Here is a 26,258-nt window from a genome sequence, read left to right as displayed (position 1 = left end):
CATCCCCCTTCCCAAGCCAGCCTGACGGTTCCTGCCCTCCTGTCAGCATCCTCTTGCTCATTCTGGCCTGGCCACATTTACCTCCAGCTGGGGAGTGACACAGAATCTTATGGTATCTCTTAGATAAATTCTGTACTACAGACTCATCAGCGCCTACAACCTAAAGTACAGGCCGATGGAAACAACTTAGATTTAGATCATTTTCCCTAATCCGGTTTATGCACAAATACAGAGGGAACATTTGAGAGTTAAGCCTAGCTCTCCCCACCCCGCACCCACCCCCACATCATGCTTTCTATCTAGCTGGAGCACCAATTTGATCCCTTATTTAAAATACTGCTAATAAACTTGTGATTTTTTTAATACTGAAATACTAATATTTCCGCTTTTGTTGAGATTTCATTCATTTGGTACTTGATAATACACACTCCCATTCTGATCCAGGGCATTCAACACAACTACATTACTTCAATAAAACAAAGCAACTACATCCTTTTGTGCATTGTTAGTTGATTCTAGACTAAACGAGATTTCAAATAACTGAGCTGAAACACACGAGATGAATTACCCATGAAGAGCACAAGTTGGGTCATGCAAGCTTCCCTGGGAGCAGTAGTCTTACCCTCCCCCCTCTCCAAACTCCTGGAGGAAAACTGAGTCAAGTAGATTTTCTTACAAAGAACAACCGCTCAACTGGAGAGATTCTCTCTTTCAAAAATACACTAGCTTTGATTTTCCTTCAAGAGCTCAGAGACGGGGTGAAAGTGGGGGGGCAAAATCCATGCTGTAATTTCCTGTCGAGAGAAGAGGAATGGAAGGGACTGGGTTTCTCTTTCGCTTGCAAAACATCTTGGATTTTTTTCCTGCCTCTTGTTGTTATTCCCCACTCCCACCCCCATCCCAAGCTCCCAGAGGATTTTTGAAAAAGAGAAAGTCCCTCCAGTTGCGATTCTCCACACAGCTAAGAATCACATTGAGCACTTTTTTTTTTTAAGACTACATTTCCCAAGGATCCTTGTGGGATCCGATATGCACCCATGCGTCTCGTGTGGTTCCATTCTGTGTTCAAAAAGATAATTATCTCAAGTCCCAACCTGAAAGGAACCATTCAAATGCACCAACATTTTAAAGTTAACTCAATCAATTTGTTGGCTTTGCTCTTGGAAGTCATTATGTGGGCACCCACAACTGCATGGAGTGTGAAGGTTACTAATTATCTTCAGTAGAAGAAGTAGTGATGTAAGGCCACAGCAACAAAAACACTGTATTACAGATTTTTCTTTATAAAGCTGAACATTAAGGCCCCAAACGTGCTCCGCAGGGTGCCTGGAGAGCAGGGTGCAGTTAAGCTGGTGCAGGTCTGTAACACAGGGCTTTTTTCCCTATGCACTAGTGGCACACAGTACCAGCCCCACTTTCCACAGTGCGGGCACCTTTTTTGGCCAGCAGGCTTTGGCCCCCTAAGGGGGCAAACATCACGAGTACTGGTACTTCTTTTTTTAGGGAAAAACCCTGCTGAAACCTGCTAACCTGACCTCCACCTCACCTCATATGGGGCAGCTCTGGGGCAACATGGACACACTGCTGACTTCTATTCCAAACCCTCCCATACCTAACTTTCCAGTATCTGCCACTCATTCTTTCCCAGGTCTCCCAACATATGACTGCAGTGCTATTCCTGTTGGGAGCCATCGATGAACAGGGGTCTAGAGGTTCAGCTGCTGCACACCAAGCCTCAGAAGAGCTCTCACTAGAAGTGAATGGCCAGCCATCGTGTTTGTGGAGGGAAACAGGACTACTGACTGAAGCTGCAGCATGAGCTACTTTGGGGGGGGGGGTCTCCTTTTTAAAAAATATACATTACTAGAAACTGTGAAAATTATGGCATATTCCACAATGAACAGAGGGGAGTTGTTGGATAAGACCAAGAGCACTACCAGTCTGTCGAAAACCTGATCAAAAAAGTTGTGTCTGAAGAAGAGAGCTGTGGCTCTCGAAAGCTTATGCTACAATAAAGTTGCATCTGAGGAAGAGAGCTATGGCTCTCGAAAGCTTATGCTACAATAAAGTTGGTTAGTCTTAAAGGTACTACTGGACTCTTTACTATTTTGCAAATAACCAGAAATATTTTGCAAATAACCAGAAAGTATAAAATGTCATTAGGGGAAAATCATTAAAAGCCATAGATAAAAATTTTGCCACCGCAAGAGTTACACTTGGGTCAGTATCAGCTAAAAGCTTTGAAACTACTTCTTGTTTAGAGACACGTCCTCACTTCTGAATATATACTGAGATCCATTTATCTCTGGCAAGATAAATGGATAAATAAAATGGATAAATGCGGGGGGAAATGCAGGAAAAAAATCTTTTACTTTCAGAAGCCAAAGTGGGTTAAAGAGCCCAATGAAGAGGACCTAAGAGAGGCATTTGCCATGGGTAGGACTAAATGGGGCTCCCATTTAATCAGGAAACAACATGAAAAATGTGCTTTCAAATCTTTAACCCTGGACTGCCTAACTAGTTGAGTTACTTGTTGTTGCTTATCTCTTCCAATTAAACTAATGTATCAAGCCGATCCCCAGATCTTATTTATTTATGTCATAGTCCGCTTTTCTCACTGAGACTCAAGGTGGATTACACAGTATGAGATTAGTACAATCAGTATCAAGTACATTTCAATACAGTACCAAGGACATTTCATAAACAATACTATAGGATAAATAGATATGTTTAAAAGACGTATGTTGATTCCGCACACGTTGGATAATGCACTTCCAATCCTCTTTAGAGATCATTTGGAACTGAATTTTTCATGTGTGAAACAAAAAATCCACGTCAAAACGATTGCTGAAGTGCATTGGAAGTGCATTATCCAATGTGTGTGGAATCAGCCATAGTATTAGCAAGAATCCAATACAGAGTAGAAAAAATACTGAAGCAGAACATAATCAATTCTAGAACTAACATTAGACAACATGGATCACGGGTGGTAGTGACTCAGAGTTATCCTGAAGCTCTTCTGGATGATTTCAGATTCCCCCCTTTTAAAGGCAATACTGCAAGCGCTTCAGTTTCTTTGCTATTTTCATTTATCGTCCAACAAGCACTTTCTCACAGTGGCAGCATGAAACAAACAAACGCCTTTAAAACTCCAAGCAAACAGCAATCCAGGGGGACCTCTGGAGGCATGTGTCACATTTGATAAGAGATTGTGATCCGTCATAAAAATAAACAGTCTTAGAACTCTCCTTGCGTGCAAAATGAGACGGATCCCTCGCCAGAACTCTCTTAGGTGCAGTCGTGAATCGTTCAAAACCGACCACCAGGAACAGTTTCCTTGTTTTGTGACATTTTTAGAAGCAGCTAAATAAACTGACCCAATTTAGCTAGATTTTTTCATAAGAGACCATTATATAATTAAGCCATTTTTGCATATAGACTCTTGAACGAACGTTGTTGTTGTTTTTAGCAAAGAACACAAGGTTCAGTTCCCCCTTCTGAGTACCCAACAGTTGTGAGCAGGAATAAGGCAATAATGCCTCTTCCTTTAAAGAAAGCCTCTAAAACCAAGGATGGCGTTCTTATTGCCAGAGGTGTCCTAATTGGAGAGTACATCACAGCCCTCGGTCCGCCTTGCCCTAGCTCCATTTGCTGAGGGGGAAAACAACCACATGAATCACACGTATCCAGACAAAAGTTCACCCACAGTGTCCTTTCAGGCGGCACGAAGCAGCTGCTTGTTCATCTCTTGCCAGAGGTAACACTGGCAGAGACCATCTGTGCATCTGGTCATTCCACTTTGGAAAATACGGGAGCTCCGTTACTAAAGGACACAGAAATTATTCTTTTTTAAAAAATTACTACAACGCTTCAACTTCAACAAAATTAACAAGCTGCCGTCACAGCAGAAGTTGGCTTGCTTAATCCCAATGGAGCAAGGAACAAATTCTAGAATGCTTGCTTCCAAAACTCAGTCAAATATGTATGATCTTTTTTCAAATTCTCTGGATTTATCATTCCCCCCAAATATTAAACCTTAAGAAATACTTTATTTTGTTTTTACAAAAGGAATAGTACATTTACTTATATCTGTCACAGCCAGTTTAACCTGAGTAAGTCTCTCTTTCCCTCCAGGCCTCAACACCTGCAAGGAGCCGAGTCCATGGGAAAGGAAACTCTCTTATTTGTCTGCTCGACCTTGGCCAGCACATCGTGCCTCTGAGAAGCTTTGCTGTGTGATTTCAGGGGGGGAGGCTGGGCTTAGGAGTGTGAAATGTAACCACTTTCTTATCATGAGTTATTCTTGTCAATCCTTTGGTCGGCCAGGATCTCTATCCTGGATTATGCATACTTGAAGATGAATGCTGTCTTTCACAATAAACCTTTTGAAACCAAAAAGACCTTGTCTTCTTGCAGAAGGGAGTGAAACAGACTATCAACTCTGGAGTAGCATAGTCTGACATTTTGACAAGAATCACTCCTTAAAAGTCGACAACCCCATCACCCAGGGCAGATGGATACCGATGATTCCTTGCTTGATCTACCCGTCCCTGGCCAGGAGGACGACGACTCTTTACCACTGGTACCAGCGAATGGGTCGGGGGAGACCCCAGGACCTACTGAAGCACCTATCGAGGCACCTTACGAAGTCCCTGAAGAGAGAGTTCCTGAGGAAGGAGCGGGAACGGTGCCTGACGGAAGAGCTGAGCAACCTGATCCGAGGGTAGCCAGCGCACGGCCTAAGGTGCGAGAGGCTAACGGACAGAGTCAGCTAATTTCACTGCTGACTCCGAGGCAGTGGGGCTCCCGGCCTAGAGAAGCGCGGGAGAGGAGAGCGGGGACCATGTTTTCCCGTTCAATGATTGACATTCAATGCACCGTCGGGTCGACGGAGCAGGAAGGCCCCAGCATCATATGGGATCTATGGAGAGCTACCCACACGCCGGAAGATACGCGGGCCAGCACCCAACCATGGTACAAGTGGAATGTAGCTGCGGGCCGCCTTGAAGAGTGGGATCCCCGAGGTGCGGACAGCCTCTAGGATTGGGAAACCACTAGACATGAACTTATGAGCTGGGATTACTCCGATGTGAACTCAGCCAGAGCATGGGAACGCCGTCGTACACGACAATTAGAATATCGAACCCAAGCAGTGGATACTGGGATTTCGGCAATTACCGGACTAGCGAAGGGAATATTAGCCGGTATGACCGACGAAGAAGAACTACGGATGCAAGGTGATGCCGCATTAAGCCCGATACCCCCTGATGGTAGCCAAGGAATAAGTCCCCAGGAAGGGGGGACGATTGGAGGTGCGGAGGGGCCCATAGAGCCATGGCCTTCGGATTTTGTTCCTCCCCGGTCGCGAGAACCATCCAAACCCTCTGAGGCCAGTTATCAGGGAGGGGACAGAGCAGCGCAGGAAGCCGCTGAATATTATTGATGCATGGAAAGTCGAATGGAGGCGATGGAAGACGAATTAGCTCAGGCTGTATTCCTTATTGGTGAGCTGGTGAGAGGGCAGAGAGAAGGGCGAGCGGCGGTGGATCAAATTCGACAAACACCATCGGTAGCACAGGGGCAAGCACCAACTAATGTCCCAAGATCGGTAGCTACACAATCCACTCCGGGATCCAGCATAGGCCCATCTCCAGTACCGCAGCAACAACCGATCATTCCAACGCCGAGAGCAATGTCCGCCCCGCAACACCAGCAAGGGGCTGCACAAGTGTCGCAAACACCCTTGCCGACACCTCCGGCCCCAACTCAACCACCACTCACTACTCAAAGCATTCAACAGCCGCCACCTTCGGGCCAAACTGTCCCTCCCCGACAGCAGCTTCTTCCACCTCCGAGACAATTACCCCCACCTCCGCCTAGGCAGGTGGCACCTCAACAGCCCTCGCCCTTACAAGCACCCCCAGGAGCACTTCCGAGAGCCCCGCCGCCTGGGAACCCACCAAGACCTAGGTCGATGGGAGTTCCGCGAGGGCAACCATGGGGAGTACTACAAGGGCCAATGCATCCACCTCCTCCACCACCAGTGTTGCCAGATAGACGAAGCGAACCGGAATTACCTTGGGGCTGGATTAAATTAGAAGCCACTTTCGATGGAGATACACGAAAATTGAGATTTTTTATAGTTCAAGCACTTCAATTCTTTAATAGATGGGGGCATTTGTTTCCAGATGAGGAGAGCTGAATCGATCATTTCGCATCGAGATTGGAAGGCAAAGCGGCCGAATGGTATGTAACTTTATATGACTCTGGTGCGCCGGAGCTGGACACTTTACAAACTTTTATGGCGGCGCTGCGCGCACAATATGAGGATCCTCTGGAAGAGGACCGATCTCGTACGGAATTACAAGTACTGTGGCAAGGCATGCAACCAGTCTGAGAATATGCTGCTAAATTCAGACAATTAGCAGCCAAATGCTCCCACTGTGAAGAAGGGACAAAAATAGTAATGTTTAAAGGAGGCATGAATCCCAGATTGCTGGACCGGGTGCTTATGCAGGACGACCCACCAACCCTCCTCGGTTGGATCCAATTAGCCTGTGAGGTCGAAAACCACATACAACAAGTGCGGCTAGTAGAACAACAACAGGCTATGGGGACAAGAAGAACCCCGATAATCCAAAAGGGAGGAAGGGGGGGACCCCCGACCCACGGGGCTAGAGATACATGTTGGCGACAAGGATTGTGCCTCCAATGCAGTTGAAGTGGGCATTTTGCAGCGCAATGTCCTACCCGCTTGCCAGTGCAATCGCCTTCCACTCAGGTGCGACCTGTCCCAGCCCCGAGAGCAAGCCAAGGAAGAGGAATGCCGAAGCGCAACCAACCAGAAAAGGGCTTAGAAGCAGAAGAAGTTTTAATGGAGCTTGACGTGCAGCCCACTGAAGAGGAGGAAGAAGTGCCCAGCCCCCAGTCGGGAAACGAGATGGATCTGTCGTAAAGAGACCCGACCGGCAGATCAGGAAAGAAAACTCCCCCCGAGAGATGAGAGAAAAAGGGTCTATCCTATTCACACCAGTTACTTTACTAAACCCCAAAAGAGGGACACATATATGCATACAAGCATTAATTGATTCTGGCTGCTCCAGAGACATTATAGCCCCAGCCTTAGTGAATGGATTAGGTCTAAGGGCTAAAGAACTGGAAAATCCCATTATTTTTGAACAAATGGATGGCTCCAACATGTCTCCAGTAACCTTAGAGACTGAACCAGTACCCACTGGTATCAAAAACCACTGGGAGAAAAGATGCTTTGTGATAAGTCAAGCAGCCAAATATCCCTTAATCCTTGGCAGTCAGTGGTTATAGGATCATAACCCCCATATAGACTGGGCTAAAGGAATAATAGACTTTAGCCATGATAATAGCAAACATCATAATTGGCAAAGAGAATGGGGGAAAACAAAACCTCCGGCAATTGATGTCGCACTTCTAACTAAAGAGGAGTTAAACCGTATCCCTAAAGAGTATAGAAGTCTGCAGCAAGCATTTAGTGAAGAGGAGGCTGACAGTCTTCCCCCTCATCGCGCCACAGACTGCGCCATTGAAATCCTGCTAGGAGAGGAGCTACCCAAAGGCAAACTGTATTCCATGAGCCCTTTGGAGAGAGAGGAATTAAGAAAGTTCATCGACAAGAATTTGGAAAGAGGATTCATCCGCCCGGCTAACAGCCCGCATGCAGCTCCTGTGCTATTTGTAAAAAAGAAAGATGGGGGATTAAGACTCTGCACAGATTTCAGAGGGATCAATGCAGTGTCAGCAACCAATGCTTATCCCATCCCACTCATCAGAGATCTACTCAACGTCGTGGCGCAAGGTAAAATCTTCTCTAAATTGGACTTGAAAGATGCTTACTTCCATGTCAGAATTAAGGAAGGGGATGAATGGAAAACCGCATTCAACACGCCCTTAGGCCAATATGAATACCTGGTCATGCCTTTTGGCTTGTCTGGCGCCCCATCAGTATACATGTCCATGATCAATGAAGTACTACATAAATATTTGTATAAGGGAGTGGTCGTGTACCTAGATGACATGTTAATTTATTCAAAAACAAAGGAACAGCATGTCAAATTAGTACGGGAAGTACTGACTACGTTAATGTGCCACAAACTCCCTATTAAACTTTCCAAATGTGAATTCCATAAAACCGAACTAGATTATTTGGGCTATCGCATTTCCGGGCAAGGACTAAAGATGGACCCTGCCAAAATTAAGGCCGTACAAGAATGGCAAACACCCCGTACTCGTAAACAGTTGCAGTCTTTCTTGGGGTTTGCCAATTTCTACAGAGACTTTATAGAAGGGTTTGCTCAAATAGCCATACCGTTAACTGAACTCTTAAAAACTAAAGGAAAGGGGGATCAAGCGAAGAAACCCACTACCAAATTAGAGTGGGATCAAACTTGCCAAGCAGCCTTTGATGAACTCAAACTCAAATTTACCTTGGAGCCCATCCTGCAACACCCAGACGAAAATCGACCCTTTATAGTGCAGGTCGATGCCAGTGATGCAGCCATTGGGGTGTGCTTCTGCAGAAAGGGGAGGACGGGAAAACCAGACCATGCGCGTATCTATCTAGAAAATTTTCAGAAGCAGAACGGCATTGGAATGTATGAGAAAAGGAAGCCTTTGCCGTAAAAGTAGCTCTCACAGTGTGGCGTCACTGGCTTGAAGGGGCTCGACACCCTTTTGAAGTGTGGACAGATCACAAAAACTTAGAAGCCCTGAGAAATCCTAGACGCCTTAACGCTAAAGAACTTCGTTGGGCAGAATTCTTTTCCAAGTTCAACTAAAATTTTTGCCGGGCAAAACTAATTTCCTAGCGGACGCTTTTTCGCGCATGCCCCAACATCAAAGTAAAAAAGAGGAAATCATTGACACCGTTTTCACCCCCCACCATCTGGGAGGAGTGGTTACCACTCACAGCCAAACTGCGCAGAAGCAAGAAGCTGAAATTGGGTGGAAAGCAAAAGTAAAAAGCGAGGTGGAAAAAGAAGGGGAGGGAGCGCCCGAAGCAAAAATGTCTCAAACGGCGGAGGGAGACTGAGTAAAAGAGGATAGATTATACATACCAGCCAGCCTCCGAAAGGAAGTTTTACAGCATTGTCATGATGCTCGCACCGCAGGTCACTTCGGCTACTTAAAAACTCTCCACGTAGTACAAAGGCAGTTTTGGTGGCCGGGTATCAGGAAGGATGTTTCCCAATATGTATCCCCTTGCCCTATTTGCATAAGTGCCAAAACCAGAAAAGGGAAGCCCCCGGGACTCCTGCAGCCACTCGAAACACCAAGTAGACCCTGGGAGATAATTTCTATGGACTTTATTACAGATCTCCCTATCTCCAGGGGCTGCTCCTGTATTTTAGTGGTTGTGGATCTGTTTTCCAAGCAAGCACATTTTGTACCTTGCACAACCATACCCACTGCCAAGAAACTAGCAGAAATATTTATGAAACACATTGTTAAACTACATTCCTTTCCCTCTAAGGCGATATCCAACCGCGGCGGACAATTTATTGCCAATTTCTGGAAAGAGCTACTTCAATTAACTGGGATGGAACAAGGTATCAGTTCAGCATTCCACCCTCAAAGTGATGGACAGTCAGAAAAAACTAATCAAATATTAGAACAATTCCTCCGGTGTTATATCAATTTCCAACAAGATAATCGGGTAGAACTTCTTCATTTTGCAGAATATTCTTATAACAACGCAGTTCATAGTTCAACAGGAGAAACTCCCTTTAAAATTGTGCACGGATACGACGGGAAAGCTTTTCCCTTTGAGCTACCACAAGGAAAACAGCCCTCAGGGGACTTACATCAATGGTGGACCTCCCTTAGCCAGCAATGGATGGCTATACTAACAGCCTTAAACAAAGCTAAAGCAGATTATAAGAAATATGCAGATCGCCACTGTGCGAAAGAATGGGAATTGCAACCCGGGGACAAAGTTTACATTTCAACGAAAAACCTTCGAATGGACCAAGCCAGCAAAAAATTGGCTTTGAAATATTTGGAACCGTTTCCTGTTAAACGAATAATCAACAAAGTAACTGTAGAAATCACTCTACCAAAAAACCTGTGCCACGTCCACCCATCATTCCATGTAAGTCTACTAAAAAAGGCCCCTGCACCAGACCAATGGCATCCTACACCCAATACTCCTCTTCCAACCATGATCAACGATCAAGTTCACTACGAAGTGGAAGACATATTGGACTCTAAAATTAGATGTAATAAGCTTTTTTATTTAATTCGTTGGAAGGACTTTGAGGAGGGGTATCGGGAATGGGTAGAATCTAGCCATGTAAAAGCCCCCAGACTCCTTAAGCGGTTTCATCAAGCATACCCTCACAAACCGGGGGGAGGGAGATCTTAAGGGTGGCAGAATGTCAGAGCCAGTTTAACCTGAGTAAAGCCATATTTAATTCTGTAGTATTTAATCTCTCTTTCCCTCCAGGCCTCAACACTTGCAAGGAGCCGAGTCCATGGGAAAGGAAACTCTCTTATCTGTCTGCTCGACCTTGGCCAGCACATCGTGCCTCTGAGAAGCTTTGCTGTGTGATTTCAGGGGGGGAGGCTGGGCTTAGGAGTGTGAAATGTAACCACTTTCTTATCATGAGTTATTCTTGTCAATCCTTTGGTCGGCCAGGATCTCTATCCTGGATTATGCATACTTGAAGATGAATGCTGTCTTTCACAATAAACCTTTTGAAACCAAAAAGACCTTGTCTTCTTGCAGAAGGGAGTGAAACAGACTATCAACTCTGGAGTAGCATAGTCTGACAATACCAATCCCAAAAACACATTGTTTGTTTTTTTTTAAAGAATTTTTATTAGGTGAGAATATTGGTACATACAACTTTCAAATATCATCTCAATATCATTTTCCACCACCTTTTCCCTCCCCCACCTTTTCGGGACTTCCAACAGCTTTCCAACCCTATATCTTAATCTATTCCTAATCTATCCCCTTTTTCTATAACTCATTATATCATATTTACATTCTGCTTTATTAAACTAAGCCCTATCTGTTGACTTCAAATCTGTTATAATTAACTTAAAATCTATTATCTATTACTATCTGTTAACTTCAAATATATTTAAATTTAAGCTAACAATTAACTAAAATATCTACTTTATTAATTTTACCAATATCTATTAACTCCAAGTCCACTTAAATTTAGGCACAATTAGCTAATACTTCACTTCATATGGTAAAGATTCTGTCTCTTCCAATAAAAAAAACCATTCTAATAATTTTCAAATTGCCATAATTCTCCTTTCACGTCCCACTTCTTTTCTAGATATATTTTCAATCTTCCCCAATCAGCAAAAAACTCTGTTAAGTTCTGATCCCTCAATTTTCTTGTCATTGTGTCCATTTCCGCCATGTGCAGCAGTTTATACATCCAGTCTTCAATAGTTGGTATTTCTTGCACCTTCCATTTCTTGCACCTTCCATTTCTGCTGCTGTCGTCATATAAAATAGTAATGTTCTGTATTGCATAGGGACATCTTCCATACTTAAATTCAGTAGCAATAGTTCTGGGTTCTTCTTTATTTGGGTCTGCAAAATCTCATTTATTACTTCTAAAATATCTCCCCAGTACTGTCTAGCTACTTCACACGTCCACCACATATGATACAATGATCCTTCATGCTTTTTACATTTCCAGCATTTATCTGACATATTTGCATTTCCAAGCACAATTTTCTTAGGCGTTAAATACCATCTATAAATCGTCTTATAGACATTCTCATTAATACTGGTACAAGTTGAAATCTTCAGTGTAGTTTTCCATAAATATTCCCATGACTCCATTGTTATTTCTTTATGACAGTTAATTGCCCACTTCACCATCTGTACTTTGACCGTCTCATCCTCTGTATACCACTTCAAAAGTATTTTATAAATTTTGGATATCTTCTTTTTACTTTCTTGTAGTATAGTCTCTTCCAACTCTGAGTTTTTCCATTTGATTCCTCCTTTTGAACAATCCTAGTTGTAAAGATCTCTAATCTGTCTGTATTGGAACCATCCATAACAGGGAGATAACTCTTCCTCCGTTTTGATTCTTATCATTTTTTGTTCCATAATCAGTATCTCTTTATATGGTAGACATTGTTCTTCATTATAAATAGCTCTCGGGTCAATCACTTCAAATGGTACCACCCAAGAGGGGATGGATACCTTCACCCAGATATTTTTTATATTTTTTCCAGATCGTGAAGAGGCTCCTTCTGATATAATGGTGCAAAAACAGAATCAGCTTTTATTTTATCCTGCCGTAAGTAGGCATGCCATCCAAACAACTTCTTATAACCCTCCAATGTTAAGACTTTGCGGTCTTTCAGAGACATCCATTCTTTTAACCAAACTAAACATATTGCTTCATGATATAATCTAATATTCGGCAACTGCAGTCCACCTCTTTCTTTAGCATCACACAGGACCCCAAAAACACATAGTTTGACACCAACATGAGCATCTATAGGAATGTGAAAAAAGATCTACCATCTTGTAAAAATGACGGTCACAGAAAAAATGGCCGTCTGTACAACAAATATAATAATTTGGCTTACTTGACCTCAAAAATATGTATTTCTACACTGAGATGAGCAACATATGAGAACTGTAAATATTAAAATAACCATATCTGCCATTTTAGAAAATAGCAGCTACAGGAAAAAGTCCCAAACTTAGAATGTCTACTCAAATAAATTTTAAAGCAACAGTGCTCTGAAATACACACAAACAATAAAATTCTGTGTCCTTTTTTTGGTGTGTGGTGTTCACTTGTCAATCCAGGACTAGAGATGGGCATGAACCAAAAAACCCACGAACCAGCTCGGTTTGTGGTTCACGAACCATTGGTTCGTAGAAGCTCGTTTCCACGAACTTCCACGAACTGGTCTACTGGTTCGTTTGGTTCATATTAAAGGGCAGTTTAAATGGTCATTTCTCTGGGGAAATGGCCATTTAAACTTTTCCTGCCGCTTCCAAGCGGCAGGTCCCTTTAAACTATCAGCTGGCAGGCGGCAGGGGGGGATCCCCCCTCGCCGCCTGCCAGCTTATAGTTAAAAGGGACCTGCCACTTTAAACGCCCAAATCCCACAAACACCAGCCCCCACCCCCACCCCCCCACACTCATCCCCCCAATGTGCCTAAACAAGCTTTGTAGATTACAAATCTGTTCATATATGAAGGATTAAGAAAAAGTTGCATTCTAGAAATAGAACATTCTGCAACCTAGAAAAAAAATAAAGTTTGCAAATAATTTAAAAGCAGAACAACTCTGGCAAAAAATGATAATTTGATTTAATAAAATAAACCTTGTATCCTTCATTTGACGTACTAATGTTCATTGTAAGCGTACTATCGTATAGCAACAAGAGGGGCTGCCTCCCCTGACAGCTATGCACCACCATTTTGTTAACTGTTTTTCTTATAACCACTTTTCATTGCTTTTATTTTTGGAGATTTGTGAGCTCTTGCTCTCTCTATTCTTAGCTCTTAAAAACAAAGTTAAGGCAAAAGGTACTCGGTCTGCTAAAAAAAAAACCCTATCCCTTCCTAGGATGAAGGGGCAGACTGGCCCTTCTACTTACTGGCAAGCCCCTGGGGGTCCTGGAAGGCTGCCAGTACCAAAGAAGTCATTTGGCTGTGCTCCCACCAGGGCCACTGTAACATCCAAAATCAGTCTCTTGCTAGGATTTTTCTCTAGTGATACCATATCTGAGCACTAAGCATAGGATTTATTCTACAAAGTCTGCAAGATCAGTGAATTAAAGCAGAAGAGAAAACAAAAGCCATGAAATCAAAGCACAAAGTTCAACACAAGCTGGTAACCATTCAAGGTGTGTTTAGAGACTGCTGATTTAAGAGCATCAAGGATATGCCCTCAGGCTAGCCACTGCCCATACTGACAAGTGCTTCTCACCTATTTGCTCTCCCATCCAAAATCAGGTAAACATACAGTGAGCCGGTGTGGAGTAGAGGCAAGAACCCCGGTTCAATCCCCCGTCTGCTACAGAAGCTCGCTAGGTGACCTTGGGCCAGTCACAATCTTTCTGCCTAATCTACTTCGCAGGGTTTGTTGTGAGGAAAAAATGGAGGACAGGAGAATAATGTAAGCCGTTTTGGGTCCCGCTGGGGAGAAAGGTAGGATATAACCAAAGTAAAAAAATAATTAAAAATAAATTTCACCCACTGCAAGAGCTCACTGCTTTCTCTTCTGAAATACAGGGGTCTAGAAGTTCTCACGGAATGAAAGCAAGATACTGCCTACAATTCTTAGGACTGGATATGTGAGTGCTTAGAGGGGTTTCACTGCGTTTTGACCAGAAGATTAAATCTAGCATACAAACACGAACCAGGTTTTAGCTCACGCTGGAAGCTGCTTTCTGAAGCAATTTTAAATATAGCCACAAATAAACATGGATCTTGCCTATCTTGCCAATATATACCTTTCTCATTAACAGAAATTTATTGCTGAATATTATACATTTATTTTTACTTTACAGGAAGTGCTGTGTAACAGAATTATAATCAATTCCAAAGATTTAAACCCCTAACACTGGCTCCAGTCCTCCCAGATAATTTTGTATGTATTTATAACAATTTATCAGTAACCAATTTAACAAGAGACACTTGAAGCTGAAGTTGGTTCGCAGTTCTCTATATGCAGTTCCTAGTTCCCTATTCGCAAATGCAAACACAAGTATTGAGGAAACCGGAAAAGCTCTGCACCCCAAAACAAAGTTAGGAGGAGGGCATACCATACACCTCCATGTTCAGGGGACTCTGCCTTCCAAGTGGACCTGTGCTGGCTCCTCCTCCAGTTCTTGTATTAATTGCTTTGGAGCAGTTAGCAGAGGAACTGGTCTTTGGAGGAGCAACCAGCATAGGCCCACTGGGATGGCAAAGTCCCCTTTCTGTGGGCTGTATAATGTGATGGAGTAAGCTGTATTTTGGGGTGCAGCATGTAGCTGTTCTAGTTCCTTATTCACAGCTCATCTCAATACCACCTTTTTGGAGGCGGCCCAAATAGAATCTCTTTGTGCCAGAACCAGTGTTGGAATCGGGTCTAGTCCATGGCTTCTTGTAGGGGACTATCTCTGGAGTGCAGGACTGTGTGAGTCAGCTAATCCAGGTTGTTTTAGGGGCACAGCTCTCCCCCCCCCCCCGCTTCCTGCCTGTGCACTGGTCCTGGAGGCACCTACTGTTCCTTGAAGCATTAATTAGAGCATTCCATCCACTATAAATAGCCTCATGTTTCTTTCTGTGAATCATGGCTTTGGACTTCCCTTTTAGCTGAAGAGATTCTCGAAGCAACAGAGGATTACGGGATTCTCTGAACCTTTGGTGTTCGGTTTGAATGAGTTTTTTTATCGCCTTACATTCATTGTCAAACCATGGACTGCGGAATGTCCGAGTTCTTGATGGCTTACAAGTAAAAGCTGGTATCAATAGTTCTAGTAATTTAACCAGAATTAGAGGAACGTTTTCCTGGAGACACCCTACTACGAAGCAGTGAACACAAGAACTGGGCTTTGTAGTAGGAACCAGCGTAGGTCCACCTGGAGGGCAGAGTCCCCTGACTGTGGGCTGTATATATGGTGAAGTAAGCCTTATTCTGAGGTGCAGAGGGCATGTAGCTTTTTACAGGCAGCTCACACAGAAGTTCTTTGTGCCAGAACCAGTGTTTGAATCAGCACCACTGCGTGTCTTCTTGTGGGGAACAGTCTCTGGAGTGCAGGGCAGTGTGATTTGGGGTAACCCAAAGACTGTTCTGGGGTGCAGCTTCCCCCCCCCCTTTCTGCCTGTGCATTTGTCCTGGGGGCATGCTACTGTGAAGCAGTTAAACGCAAAATCTGGGCTTTGGGAAAGGACCCAGGATTGGTCCATCAGCTGGGGAGGGCCTCAGGCTCTGTACTGCTTCTTTGACCCTCTGGGGCAACTGGTTAGTGACTGTGTGAAACTAGATGCTGGACTGGATGGTCCAGCAGGGCTCTTCTTATATTCTTATAACTGCATCATAAGAAAAATTTCATGGGAATAAATTGGGACTCACTTCTAAACAGACCCCAAAGAAGCAAATGGGGAAGAAGAGACTCCCTTCAAAAAACAGTCAAGGAGCAGCAAGAGATGGACTTTGCACCTACTGCTTTCTCCCCTTGTGTCCAACTCCTCTTCCGTTTACCTATTTTTGGTAAATCTTTGAAAGTTGGTGCAAGAAAAATACCATGTCACTGGATTCTGGTAGGCAACTCCCCCCCCCCCCAGTTCTGCTATTGCACCACGGCAGGAACAGTTCTTTGAAATACTCCCTGTGAGAACTAGAAAGTTTTCTGAACTGAGGACTTAATGAATGTATGCATTTTTGAAGTATTCATGCTTGAGTCAATTAAGCTTTCTTTTAATCAACATGCATTTCTAGTGTTTCTTAGGTGATTTTTGTTTTATGGAATGCTAGGCTGAAAGCCTAAATGTGTGCGTGAGGGTAGCTGGGTGTGATTGTGTCCACTTGAAGGCTCTGTGAAGACTAACTACAACAAGCAGCAGACTCTGAGAGCCAAGCTACAAGTGACACCTGACCCAGGTTGGACACTTGTCAGCTTCCCTCAAGTTTTGATGGGAAATACAGCTTGGCTCTCCATTTAATTGAAGTTTACAGAACCCCCCCCCCCACACACACACACTCAGCGGAGGGGAAAGGGGGGCGCCCGGTGAGAGTCTAATGCCTGCACTTCCCTCCTGACCGCATGTTCTCCCTCCCATAGACTGCCACTCAGTAAACTTCAATTAAATGAAGAGCCAAGCTGCAAGACCAGGAGGCCTACATTTCTCATCAAAACTTGAGGGAAGCTGACAAGTGTCTAAGCTGTGTCAGGCGTCACTTGTAGCTTGGCTCTGAGTCTCTCTACAGGTTACTCAGTACCCAGGGACACTCAAGTGACCCTCATTTCACGTGCCCCCCCCTCCAACTTCCCATGCACTCGATTGCAGTCACTCTTCAATTGCTCCCTGTGACTGACCACATTCAAGCGTTTCGTATCTGTTCTTCCTCAACTACTAGAAGTTTCCCAGTTTCCCCCACATCCATTCATTGAAATGCCAATCTTGACACTTTCATTTGATTGTAATTTTTTTAATTTAAACAATAAACAGTAAGCATAAAAGATAAGAAAAAACAATCTAAAAACACTAACAATACATATAAACATGAAAAAACAAACCAGACGCACAACTAATTATAATAAAAAGGAATTACAACTTAGAAAAATAGGAAAAAAGGAAAAAAGAAAAAAGCGTTCTGTTTATTGTTTAAATAAAAAATTTACAATAAAAAAAGACACTTTCTCACACCTTAGAGAAATGCTTTGCCCTTCAGAATCAGTTGCAGATGCAGTCACGCAAAGGGGGCTCCTGTGAAAGCAGCATTCATGTGCGCTAAGAACAGCCTGCACATAAATTGAGGACTAGACGTCCAGTCCTGCAGTTGAGCATCCCGTGGTACTTAGTAACGTGTAGAGAATCTCTATGTTCCATTGTCTGCAGTGAACACAAACGACAAAAGCAGAGGATACCTTTTCCAGTTTGCAGGGACCTCAAAGGGCCGTTGTGTGCATGACTGCCTCCCTCATCTCAGCCCTTTCTACAGTGGCAATGTCATCTTGGCTGTTGTCGTAGGTAATCTCTGGCCAAGACATGGAAGACACTCCTGGATCAGGCCCCACCAAATCTCCAGAATCAGCCTACCGCAAGCTTCTGATAAGAGGGAAAGGAGAAATGACTGCCCCAAACAGAAGTCATTTTCCCCAAGCAAGCTGTGGCATCACCCTCCTGGCTCTGGCTGATTCCCATCCTGTTCCTGGGAAGGAAAAGGGCCCAAATCACAGGGTCCTGAGACACAAAGGGGTATAAAGCCCAGTAAAAGGAGGGGTTGCAGAGTCGCCTTTGCCTCCTGTTAAGATTCTCCTATTTGAATTGTATCAGCTGCAGTGAAAACCAGCTTAGATACATATGGAGGTCAGCAGGGTATAAGTATGTATGAGAGGAATAAAATGAAGTGTGCTTGACTTTCCTTGGAATAAGCTTAATAAACATCACTTCTGTATTCAAGACCTTAATGCCTGGCTTTCTCTCTGTCTCCTACCTCACCAATGGAGAAAAGTCCTGCTGGGTCAGAGTAGATTTGGGCAGAGATCTGGTCACCCCACAGGCCCTGGACTCTTTTTACCCCCAACAATCCCCATTATGGGTTGCCATCCAGGTTAGTTCACAGCCAAAGGTTAACTCTCAAATGAGACACAGTGAGAGTCTCTCTAATCAAGACGAATTACACAAGGACGCTCAAGTGAAGGGAGACACAATGTTAGCCAGGAAGGGTAGTTAAAAAGAGAGACCGGAAGGCTCTGTCAGTTTCATCTCTCTAGAGCTGGCAAAGATCACTCCTCAGAGGGTTTGTTTATTTCAGCTTTGCCTGCCTGAAGGCTCTGTCAATTTCACCTCCCCTTAGGGAGAGGAAGAGGAAATAAACAAACCCTCTGAGGAAAGGGGCTCTAGAGAGATGAAACTGACAGAGGCTTCCAATCTGTCTTTTAAAACTCAGCTTCCTGGCTAACATTGTATCTCCCATCACTTGAGGGTCCTCGTGTTAATTCACCTCGTATAGAGAGGCTCTGAGTTAATCCAGACACCATATCAAACCATGGTTCAGGAAGCCTAGCTCTGGACAAACCCTGGTTTTGTGATTAGCCAGCAAACCAAAAATAGATACTGCAGTCTAAATTGCTCTTTTAAACTGTGGTATGTGCTCACTGTGCTTCGATGTGATATCTACAAACCATAAAAGCAGAGATCCCTCCATTTCCAGAAACTGATTCTCCACAGAGATTGGAATGAAACTGTGTCCTGAGAGGGGAGAAAAATGACAGCAAACAGTACTAAGCTGTGGTTTGACCTTGTCAGATTTGGAAGTTCAAATCATGGTTTGAACTTTACACTGTCAGTTTGGTGTAGTGGTTAAGAGCAGCAGGACTCTAATCTGGAGAGCCAGGTTTGATTCCCCCACTCCTCCACTTGAAGCCAGCTGGGTGACCTTGGGCTAGTCACAGCTCTCTGGAGCTCTCTCAGCCCCACCCACCTCACAGGGTGATTGTTGTGAGGATAATCCTTTCCTTTCCTGGTACAGCTCTTTTGGCCATAGCCTTAAGCCTGATCCCACATTAACAAACAAAACCCAAAATACGAGTACTAGTGTTACCAATAATAGTGATAAAAGAATCTCACTCCAATCACAAAATTTTTCTAATTTTAGACTGGATTACTAAAAGGTAAGGTGCCAGTGACCTGGTAATGTATGGGTTGTGAGGATAGTAATAACACACTTTGTAAACCGCTCTGGGTGGGTGTTAAGTTGTCCCGAAGGGCGGTATATTAAAAACATATATATGTATACAAATTGTGAAATGGCACATCCAAACTGAGCCATTGTGTTTGACTGATGATAACATTTATAGAACTGATGTGGTTAGCATGATGATAGCATTTTATAGTTCCTTTCAAAATACAGAGTGCTTCAGGCACACCAGGTCAGTAATCCTTACCACAGCTCACCAAAACAGGAAATGGAGGTTGACAGTTGACAAAGCATAATGACATAAATAGCAAGTAAACTGCCCAAAAGGACATCTGAGCCAGCAATTTCCAAACTCACATCTTACACTCTTAGCTGTTATACCAGCTCCCTAACGTCATCATAGTAGGTGACAAAAACCGAGAAGACAACTAATTGTCAACAAACACATATTTCAAATAAAACCAGTGCCCGTTGCAGTGATAAATATGCAAATTAGTCCTCAGCCCCTCCAGCTCCGAAATTGATGAGAGTTTTCCTCCCCATCTCCAAGTCCTCTCACAAACATCTGAACAGAGAAAGAACATTTGGCTTTTCTGACTGTCACTCTCCTTAGAATAATATATTATAAGATGTACATTAAAACACGATTTCATTTTGCTTAGGTTCACAGATAATAAATCAATGAAAAGTAAGTGGAACTCATTGGAAATTTCTATGGTATTCCATTTGAAGGAAATTATGTTTTAATCTGTTTTCCTCTTTAACCCTCTAAAATGTATTAGTTTTTTTAAAAAGAAAGGTAAGTGTGATGTTTGAGTTTTCCTGTCACAAAATGGCAATCTATAACAGGCAATACCTGGAAACTGAGGTGAGAATTTCACACTGTATTAGAATGCCAAAACAGACTGTCTGATCACGATCGGCAGCAATGAAAATTGGTTCTTAATTAGTCTACTAACAAAACTCTAGGAAGTTCGTCACTTTTTTAGAAGTTTTCAGACTTTCTTACTGAGAATACTTCCCTTCAATGGGGGCGCAGTCTACCTTAAAAGTTCAAAACCAAAGAATATGAGTTTAAAATTATTATTGTTGTACAAGCACTATCTTTAATACAGTATTTTCAAACCTCATAAATCAAATCCAAGAATAAAGACATCCATAACAATGCGTAAGGAAGAACTGCATAGATGAAACCCATGTTATTAGTTTTCTTCAGCTATCTCTAGTCTAAATAAAGAACAATCTAGAAAATTGAGGGCAAATCTTTCCTTTGTTACAGTCTGGCAAACTGAACAGAAAACTAGTCTATTCAAAAGGTATGCCTAGGTTTCTTTTGGACATAATTAATACAATACCTTATTGTCCCCTTGTACTTCTCCCAGCCTCTGCTGAAGTTCTTTGATTTCTTCTGCCAGACGCTTATTTTGATCCCGAGATTCACTTAGAAGTTGAGCAAGATTGGCCTAGAAAAAATTGCAGAATTTAATCAAAGAAAGAGTGACTCTAAAACTGGATTAGGAGATAGTATTTGTGAAACATCATTAACCTTAATTCAGTACCGCATTAGCATTTGCTGGTGGTGAGGGTATCCTCATGCTTCATGAGGCCAAAAAGCATCATTCCTATAACTAAATATTTACAAAAATAAAAATAAATCAACCATGTGTGATATAAACCTTGAAGGCTGTGCACAAACAAAGACAGATGGCAACACAAACATTGTTCAGTACCATGGGTGGGGGTGGGGAAACCTTGCTACATTTTAATGACTATACCAATAGTTAAATCTTAAGGCCCTGACAAAGATGTAAAGTTTATGAAAATGATTATTGTTGTGGACTTTATCACTCAGCTATCTTACATACTAACAGCCAACTGGCCCTGGTCTGTGGGTACTTGAATCAGGAGACTGGAGCCATGAACAGAAAAGAAAGATGTGCAGGAAGCACACCTGAAAAATGTCCCAGGTTTGCAGAAAATTCTGAAATCTAAAAGAAAAAAAATTGAGGGTTTTTTAAAAAAACAAAATGATAAAAGGAGCTTTGACCAGATACTCTCAGTGGCTGTTGCTAGGCAACCATAACAGTTTAGCCAGTATTCCAGGGTTGGTTTCTGTCTGTAAAAAGCAAAGGGAGGGTACACGGCTCTTTCCTGGGCTGTTTTGGCCTTCGAGGGAGTATTAATTGGAGCCAGGCCCAGAAGCAACCACTGGGTGACTTGATACCATATGACTTGCTACTTTTCAACAGCAGCCCCTCTCCCCCAAGCCAGTGAAGAGTAGTGGTTTCGCAGCAGAATCTAGGAGACCCAGGCATGAATAACATTGTGAAATGTATTTTTGCACAATCCCCATTCAGAGAGTTGGAGCCAAAGATGTGGAAGGCATTCTGCGCTTACGTTCTGCTACACAAGAAAGCTGGAACTACAACCACAGCTATTCCTCTACTTGAGCAATGCCTCTGCCATAAGGGAAGGTGTGACACCTACTATAGAACATACCAATCAGAACACTGCATGCATTCCTACACAAGAGCACACAGTTATCAGCCATTTTCTCCTGCTCACGGTTCTTGGGAGCCATATGTCTTTATTTGAAAAGAACTTCTGGTGGAACAGTTGTTTAGTTTTCCAACAGTTCCCTGATATTTAGAGTTCTCTTTTACATTATTAATTCTTCCGTGTAAACAACAGCCTATTACTATCATTTGCTGCTGTTTTTCCTTAGTTGTGTGAATTCCTGAACTGGTTTGATATAGGAACTACTTGGGTTTGGCAGGAGTTATATGAAGAACTGCTACCCTTACTTCCAGGTAGGAATCTTTTGCAATAGATTTCATTACATTAACCCATCATATGCAAATGTGTTTTTTTGTGGGATATATTGTTGTAGGGAAGATTTTACATGTTTGCCTGATATGACTTAGGCATAATTGGTAACTGGTGCTGAATGTGCTGAGAACCACCAGAAAGGATTTGGGTAACAACTTTATGATCTCAAAGAGTTGTAAAAGATGTAAACTGAGTGGAGTGGTTAGATCTGTTAAAGTGTTTACTAGAGGTGGGCATGAATCGTAGTAAGACTCAAAATTTGGCATGAACCGGGCCGATTCATGGTTCGTGAAAACGCGGTTCATGGGGCCGCGTTTTCCATGAACTCCATGACTTTTTGGCCCGATTCATGTAAGTCATGAGCGGTTTTTGAAGCCAGACAGGGTGGTGCCGATCAACTGATTCCCTAGGCAATGTAGGCCCAGAATGTCTACAGACCTTTTGTTGCCATGGAAACCCCAATCTTAGCCCACTTAACCTTGATAGGCAGGTCTCCCTTCCAACTGTGAAGCTCCCATTCTATTATATGGGAGTCAAGAGCAGGGGGGAGATGGGCCTTCTGTAGCCATGGGAACACCAATCTCATCCCTCCAAACCCTGTTAGGCAGGTCTCACTGCCAACCACTGACCTCTTGTTCTGCTCTATGAGAGCGTTTGTTATATAAGGCACAGCTCTCTGCCTCGTGCTTTCAGTTTCAGCAGACAGTGGGAGAGTGAGAAGCTGTTGCTGGGATTTGAATGAGAGAAAGGGAGAGTGGAATTAAGTTTGGGTGCTGCTGGTTTAAAAAAGACTGAAAAGCCTCTTCAGCTTTAGTCTTGGCACTACTGGGAAGGGTGCCTTCTTTCCCCCACCCCATCCCACCCCACCACAGTCCCAGGGCCACTGCCTGGTTCTGGGCTGGGGCCTAGCTTGACTGCGGCCTACCATTTTTTACCTGGATTTTCTTTGTTTCTCCTTATTCCTTCTAGGTTTAATTATTATCTATTGTGTGAACCTGTCCTGCCTGCTCAGGTCAGGTGTCTGTGTGGTGGGGTAGGGCTCTACCCCCCTCCATCTCAGGGCCACTGCTAGGCTCTGGGGCCAAGCTAATTGGGCACATCTTGAGGAGGGCTCACACTCACTCTTCTTTTGTTTCCCAATTATTCTTGTTTTGCAGCACTATGAGGCTTAGAGTGGGGGGCAAGGGTGGTCATGTGGGGAACTGCAAAGGTTGTCCTGGTTGCCCAACACCCAACAATAAGGAGACTCCTACTCAAGAAGATCCGCCTGCAGGGGCTGTGGAGGAGGCAAAAGACGTCTTACTGTTGGGGGAAGAGGATATCCTAAAACTTTTTGAGGAGGAGGAGGGATCTCAGGAGGAATGGTGGGGGTTTGGAGAAGCCTCCAGACCCCACATCCCAAACTCGTGGGGCTGCTCCTGTTCGCAGTTCACCCCTCACTCCATCTTCCCAGCCCAGCTCCACACCGCAGCCGGTAATCCTTAGTTCTCATGACCTAGCTCCCGGTCGCCGTTTCAATCTCTCACTCTGGCAGCACTTTCAGACCCTTCCCAATTACACCTGTGTGGCATGGCGCCGTTCCTGCAATGGCATGGTGTGTAGGGGCTGTGACCCTAAGCACCTATCATCCACGGCCCTGTGCAAGCACCTGCAGAGGCACCACCCAAGCCTGTTGCCTCTGGCCTCGCCCCACGAAACATCCGGTGGGGAGACAAAGAGGGCTTCGAGTTCTGATCAGGGAGAACTTGGAGCGGAACAGGAGTCCATCCTGAGCAATAAGCCTTGCCCCGAGGGTGCTGCAGGTGGGAGCGGAACACCCAGGCAGGCCACCCTTGTGGAGGGTGTTCCCTCGGGGTCGGGGACAGTGCCCTTGAAAACAGTAAGGTCGAAGGCTCAGGAGGCGGGCGTTTGCGTAGTGGTGGAGACGAATGGCCTGCAAGGACTCCCTTTGTCCCACTCTCTTTGTCCCACTTTCGCAGACTGCTGTGTCATTTCGCCCCCTGGTTCACAATGCCGTTGCAGTGCACCATTGGCCGGTGAGTCGTGCCCACCCTCTACCAGTGTGTGCGAGACATGGTCCTTAAGGAGCTGTTGGGTGCCGAAGGCCAGACTGTGCACTTCACGGCAGATATGGGGAGCAGCTGTCATCATGGCTACCTCGGCTTCACTGCCCACTGGTGGCAACTGGAGGACCTCCCCTGCCCCAGGCAAAGACCAGGTCCCCCGAACAAGGTGTCACCCTTGGGGCTGGGCTACAGGGTGGTTCTGCTCCAGGTACGGGGGGTGGATGAGGTTCACACGGGGAAGAACATCGCCAACACGATCAGGGCATGTCTGAGGGAGTGGGCACCCAGGGGGATTGTCTGTGGCTTCATGATCACCGATGTGGGAAGCAACATGCTGGCAGCCCTGAAAGAAGCCTCCCTTCCGGGCCTCGTCTGCTTGCCGCATAAGCTGCACCTGGTCATGAGGGATGCTCTCGGGCTAGGTAGCAAGCCCAGGGACACCTGGGACGAGGGAACATTGGCCACGTGCCAATTGTTGGACAGCTGTCAGTGTCTGGCTGCCCACTTCTCCCGCAGTGTGAGCTCTTCACGTGAGCTGCTCCAGAGGCAGGGGGAGGGGGGTTATTTATTTATTTATTACATTTCTAGACCGCCCTCCCCATCGGACGGGCTCCGGGAGGTGTAACAACATACAATTTATAACATACAGTTTACAACAATAAAAACATTATAAATAAACATTTAAAAACATTATCCATGTGCAATAAAATTTCTCAGATGGCGGATATAAGTATGCATCACACTTTATGAGCTCCTGCATGGGTGGTGGATGGTCTTCAGTGGTATGGCTGGTGAGAGGACAGCCTAGCCCCCACCAAATGCCTGGCAGAACATCTCCGTCTTGCAGGCCTGGTGGAAAGATAACAAATCCCGCCAGGCCCTAGTCTCCTCAGACAGAGAGTTCCACCAGGTCGGAGCCAGGACTGAAAAGGCCCTGGCTCTGGTAGAGGCCAGACGGACCTTCCTGGGGCCAGGGACCACCAGCAACTGCTTATTAGGTGAGCGAAGTGACCTCCAGGAACATATGGGGAGAGGTGGTCCCGAAGGTATGCTGTACCCAGTCCACATAGGGCTTTATAGGTCAACACCAAAACCTTGAACCAGACCCGTTACTCATCTGGTAACCAGTGCAGTTGACGGAGGATGGGTGTTATATGTGCCATAATTGGAGCTCTGGCAACCACTCGTGCAGCTGCATTCTGAACCAGCTGCAGTTTCCGGATCAAGCCCAAGGGAAGCCCTGCATAAAGCAAGTTACAGTAGTCTAATCTGGAGGTGACCATTGCCTGGATCACTGTCATAAGGTCATGGGTTGACAAGTAAGGGACAAGTTGTCGAGCCTGTCTCAGGTAGAAAAATGAGGATCGAACAACCGCTGCGACTTGTGCCTCCACAGACAAGGAAGTATCCAGGACCACTCCCAGGCTCCTAACTCTTGACACCGGGGTAAGCGGCGCTCCATCAAGAGCAGGGAGCCGGAGTGCTGCACCCATGGACCCCAGACCCACATGCAGGACCTCTGTCTTCATGGGATTCAATCTCAGCTGGCTCTGTTTCAACCATCCAGTCACTGCTTCGAAGGCATGTTCCAGGACATCTGGGGCAGAGTCAGGCCGGCCGTCCATCATCAGATACAATTGGGTGTCATCTGCATATTAATGGCACCCAAGTCCGAAACTCCGTACCAGCTGGGCGAGGGGGCGCATATATATGTTAAATAGCAAGGGAGAGAGTATTGCCCCTTGAGGGACACCACACACCAGCAGATGGCGGGATGACAACTTCTCCCCCAGTACCACCCTCTGTCCCCAACCGTGGAGAAAAGAGACAAACCACTGCAAGGCCGTCCTTCATATCCCCACATCAGCAAGGCGGTGGGTCAACAGGTCATGATTGACCATATCGAATGCTGCTGATAGATCTAACAGTATCAGCAGTGCTGACCCGCCTTGATCCAGCTGTCTACGGAGATCATCCA

General features: G+C 44.7%; 1 protein-coding gene across 1 annotated transcript in view; it reads right to left on the bottom strand.

Moving 5' to 3' along the window:
* The window catches only part of CCDC149 (coiled-coil domain containing 149), a 126,269-nt gene that overhangs the window by 67,323 nt on the left and 32,688 nt on the right, over nt 1-26,258 (bottom strand). Inside the window, exon 4 of the mRNA XM_054999569.1 lies at nt 20,741-20,848. Within this exon, the coding sequence (XP_054855544.1) occupies nt 20,741-20,848 (108 nt within the window). The remainder of the gene's footprint in view (nt 1-20,740; nt 20,849-26,258) is intronic.

This window comes from Eublepharis macularius, chromosome 15 (assembly GCF_028583425.1).
Source record: "Eublepharis macularius isolate TG4126 chromosome 15, MPM_Emac_v1.0, whole genome shotgun sequence".
NCBI classification, from domain to species: domain Eukaryota; kingdom Metazoa; phylum Chordata; class Lepidosauria; order Squamata; family Eublepharidae; genus Eublepharis; species Eublepharis macularius.
The sequence above is the reverse complement of the archived record's forward strand: the minus strand, read 5'-3'. Positions and strand labels throughout refer to the sequence as shown.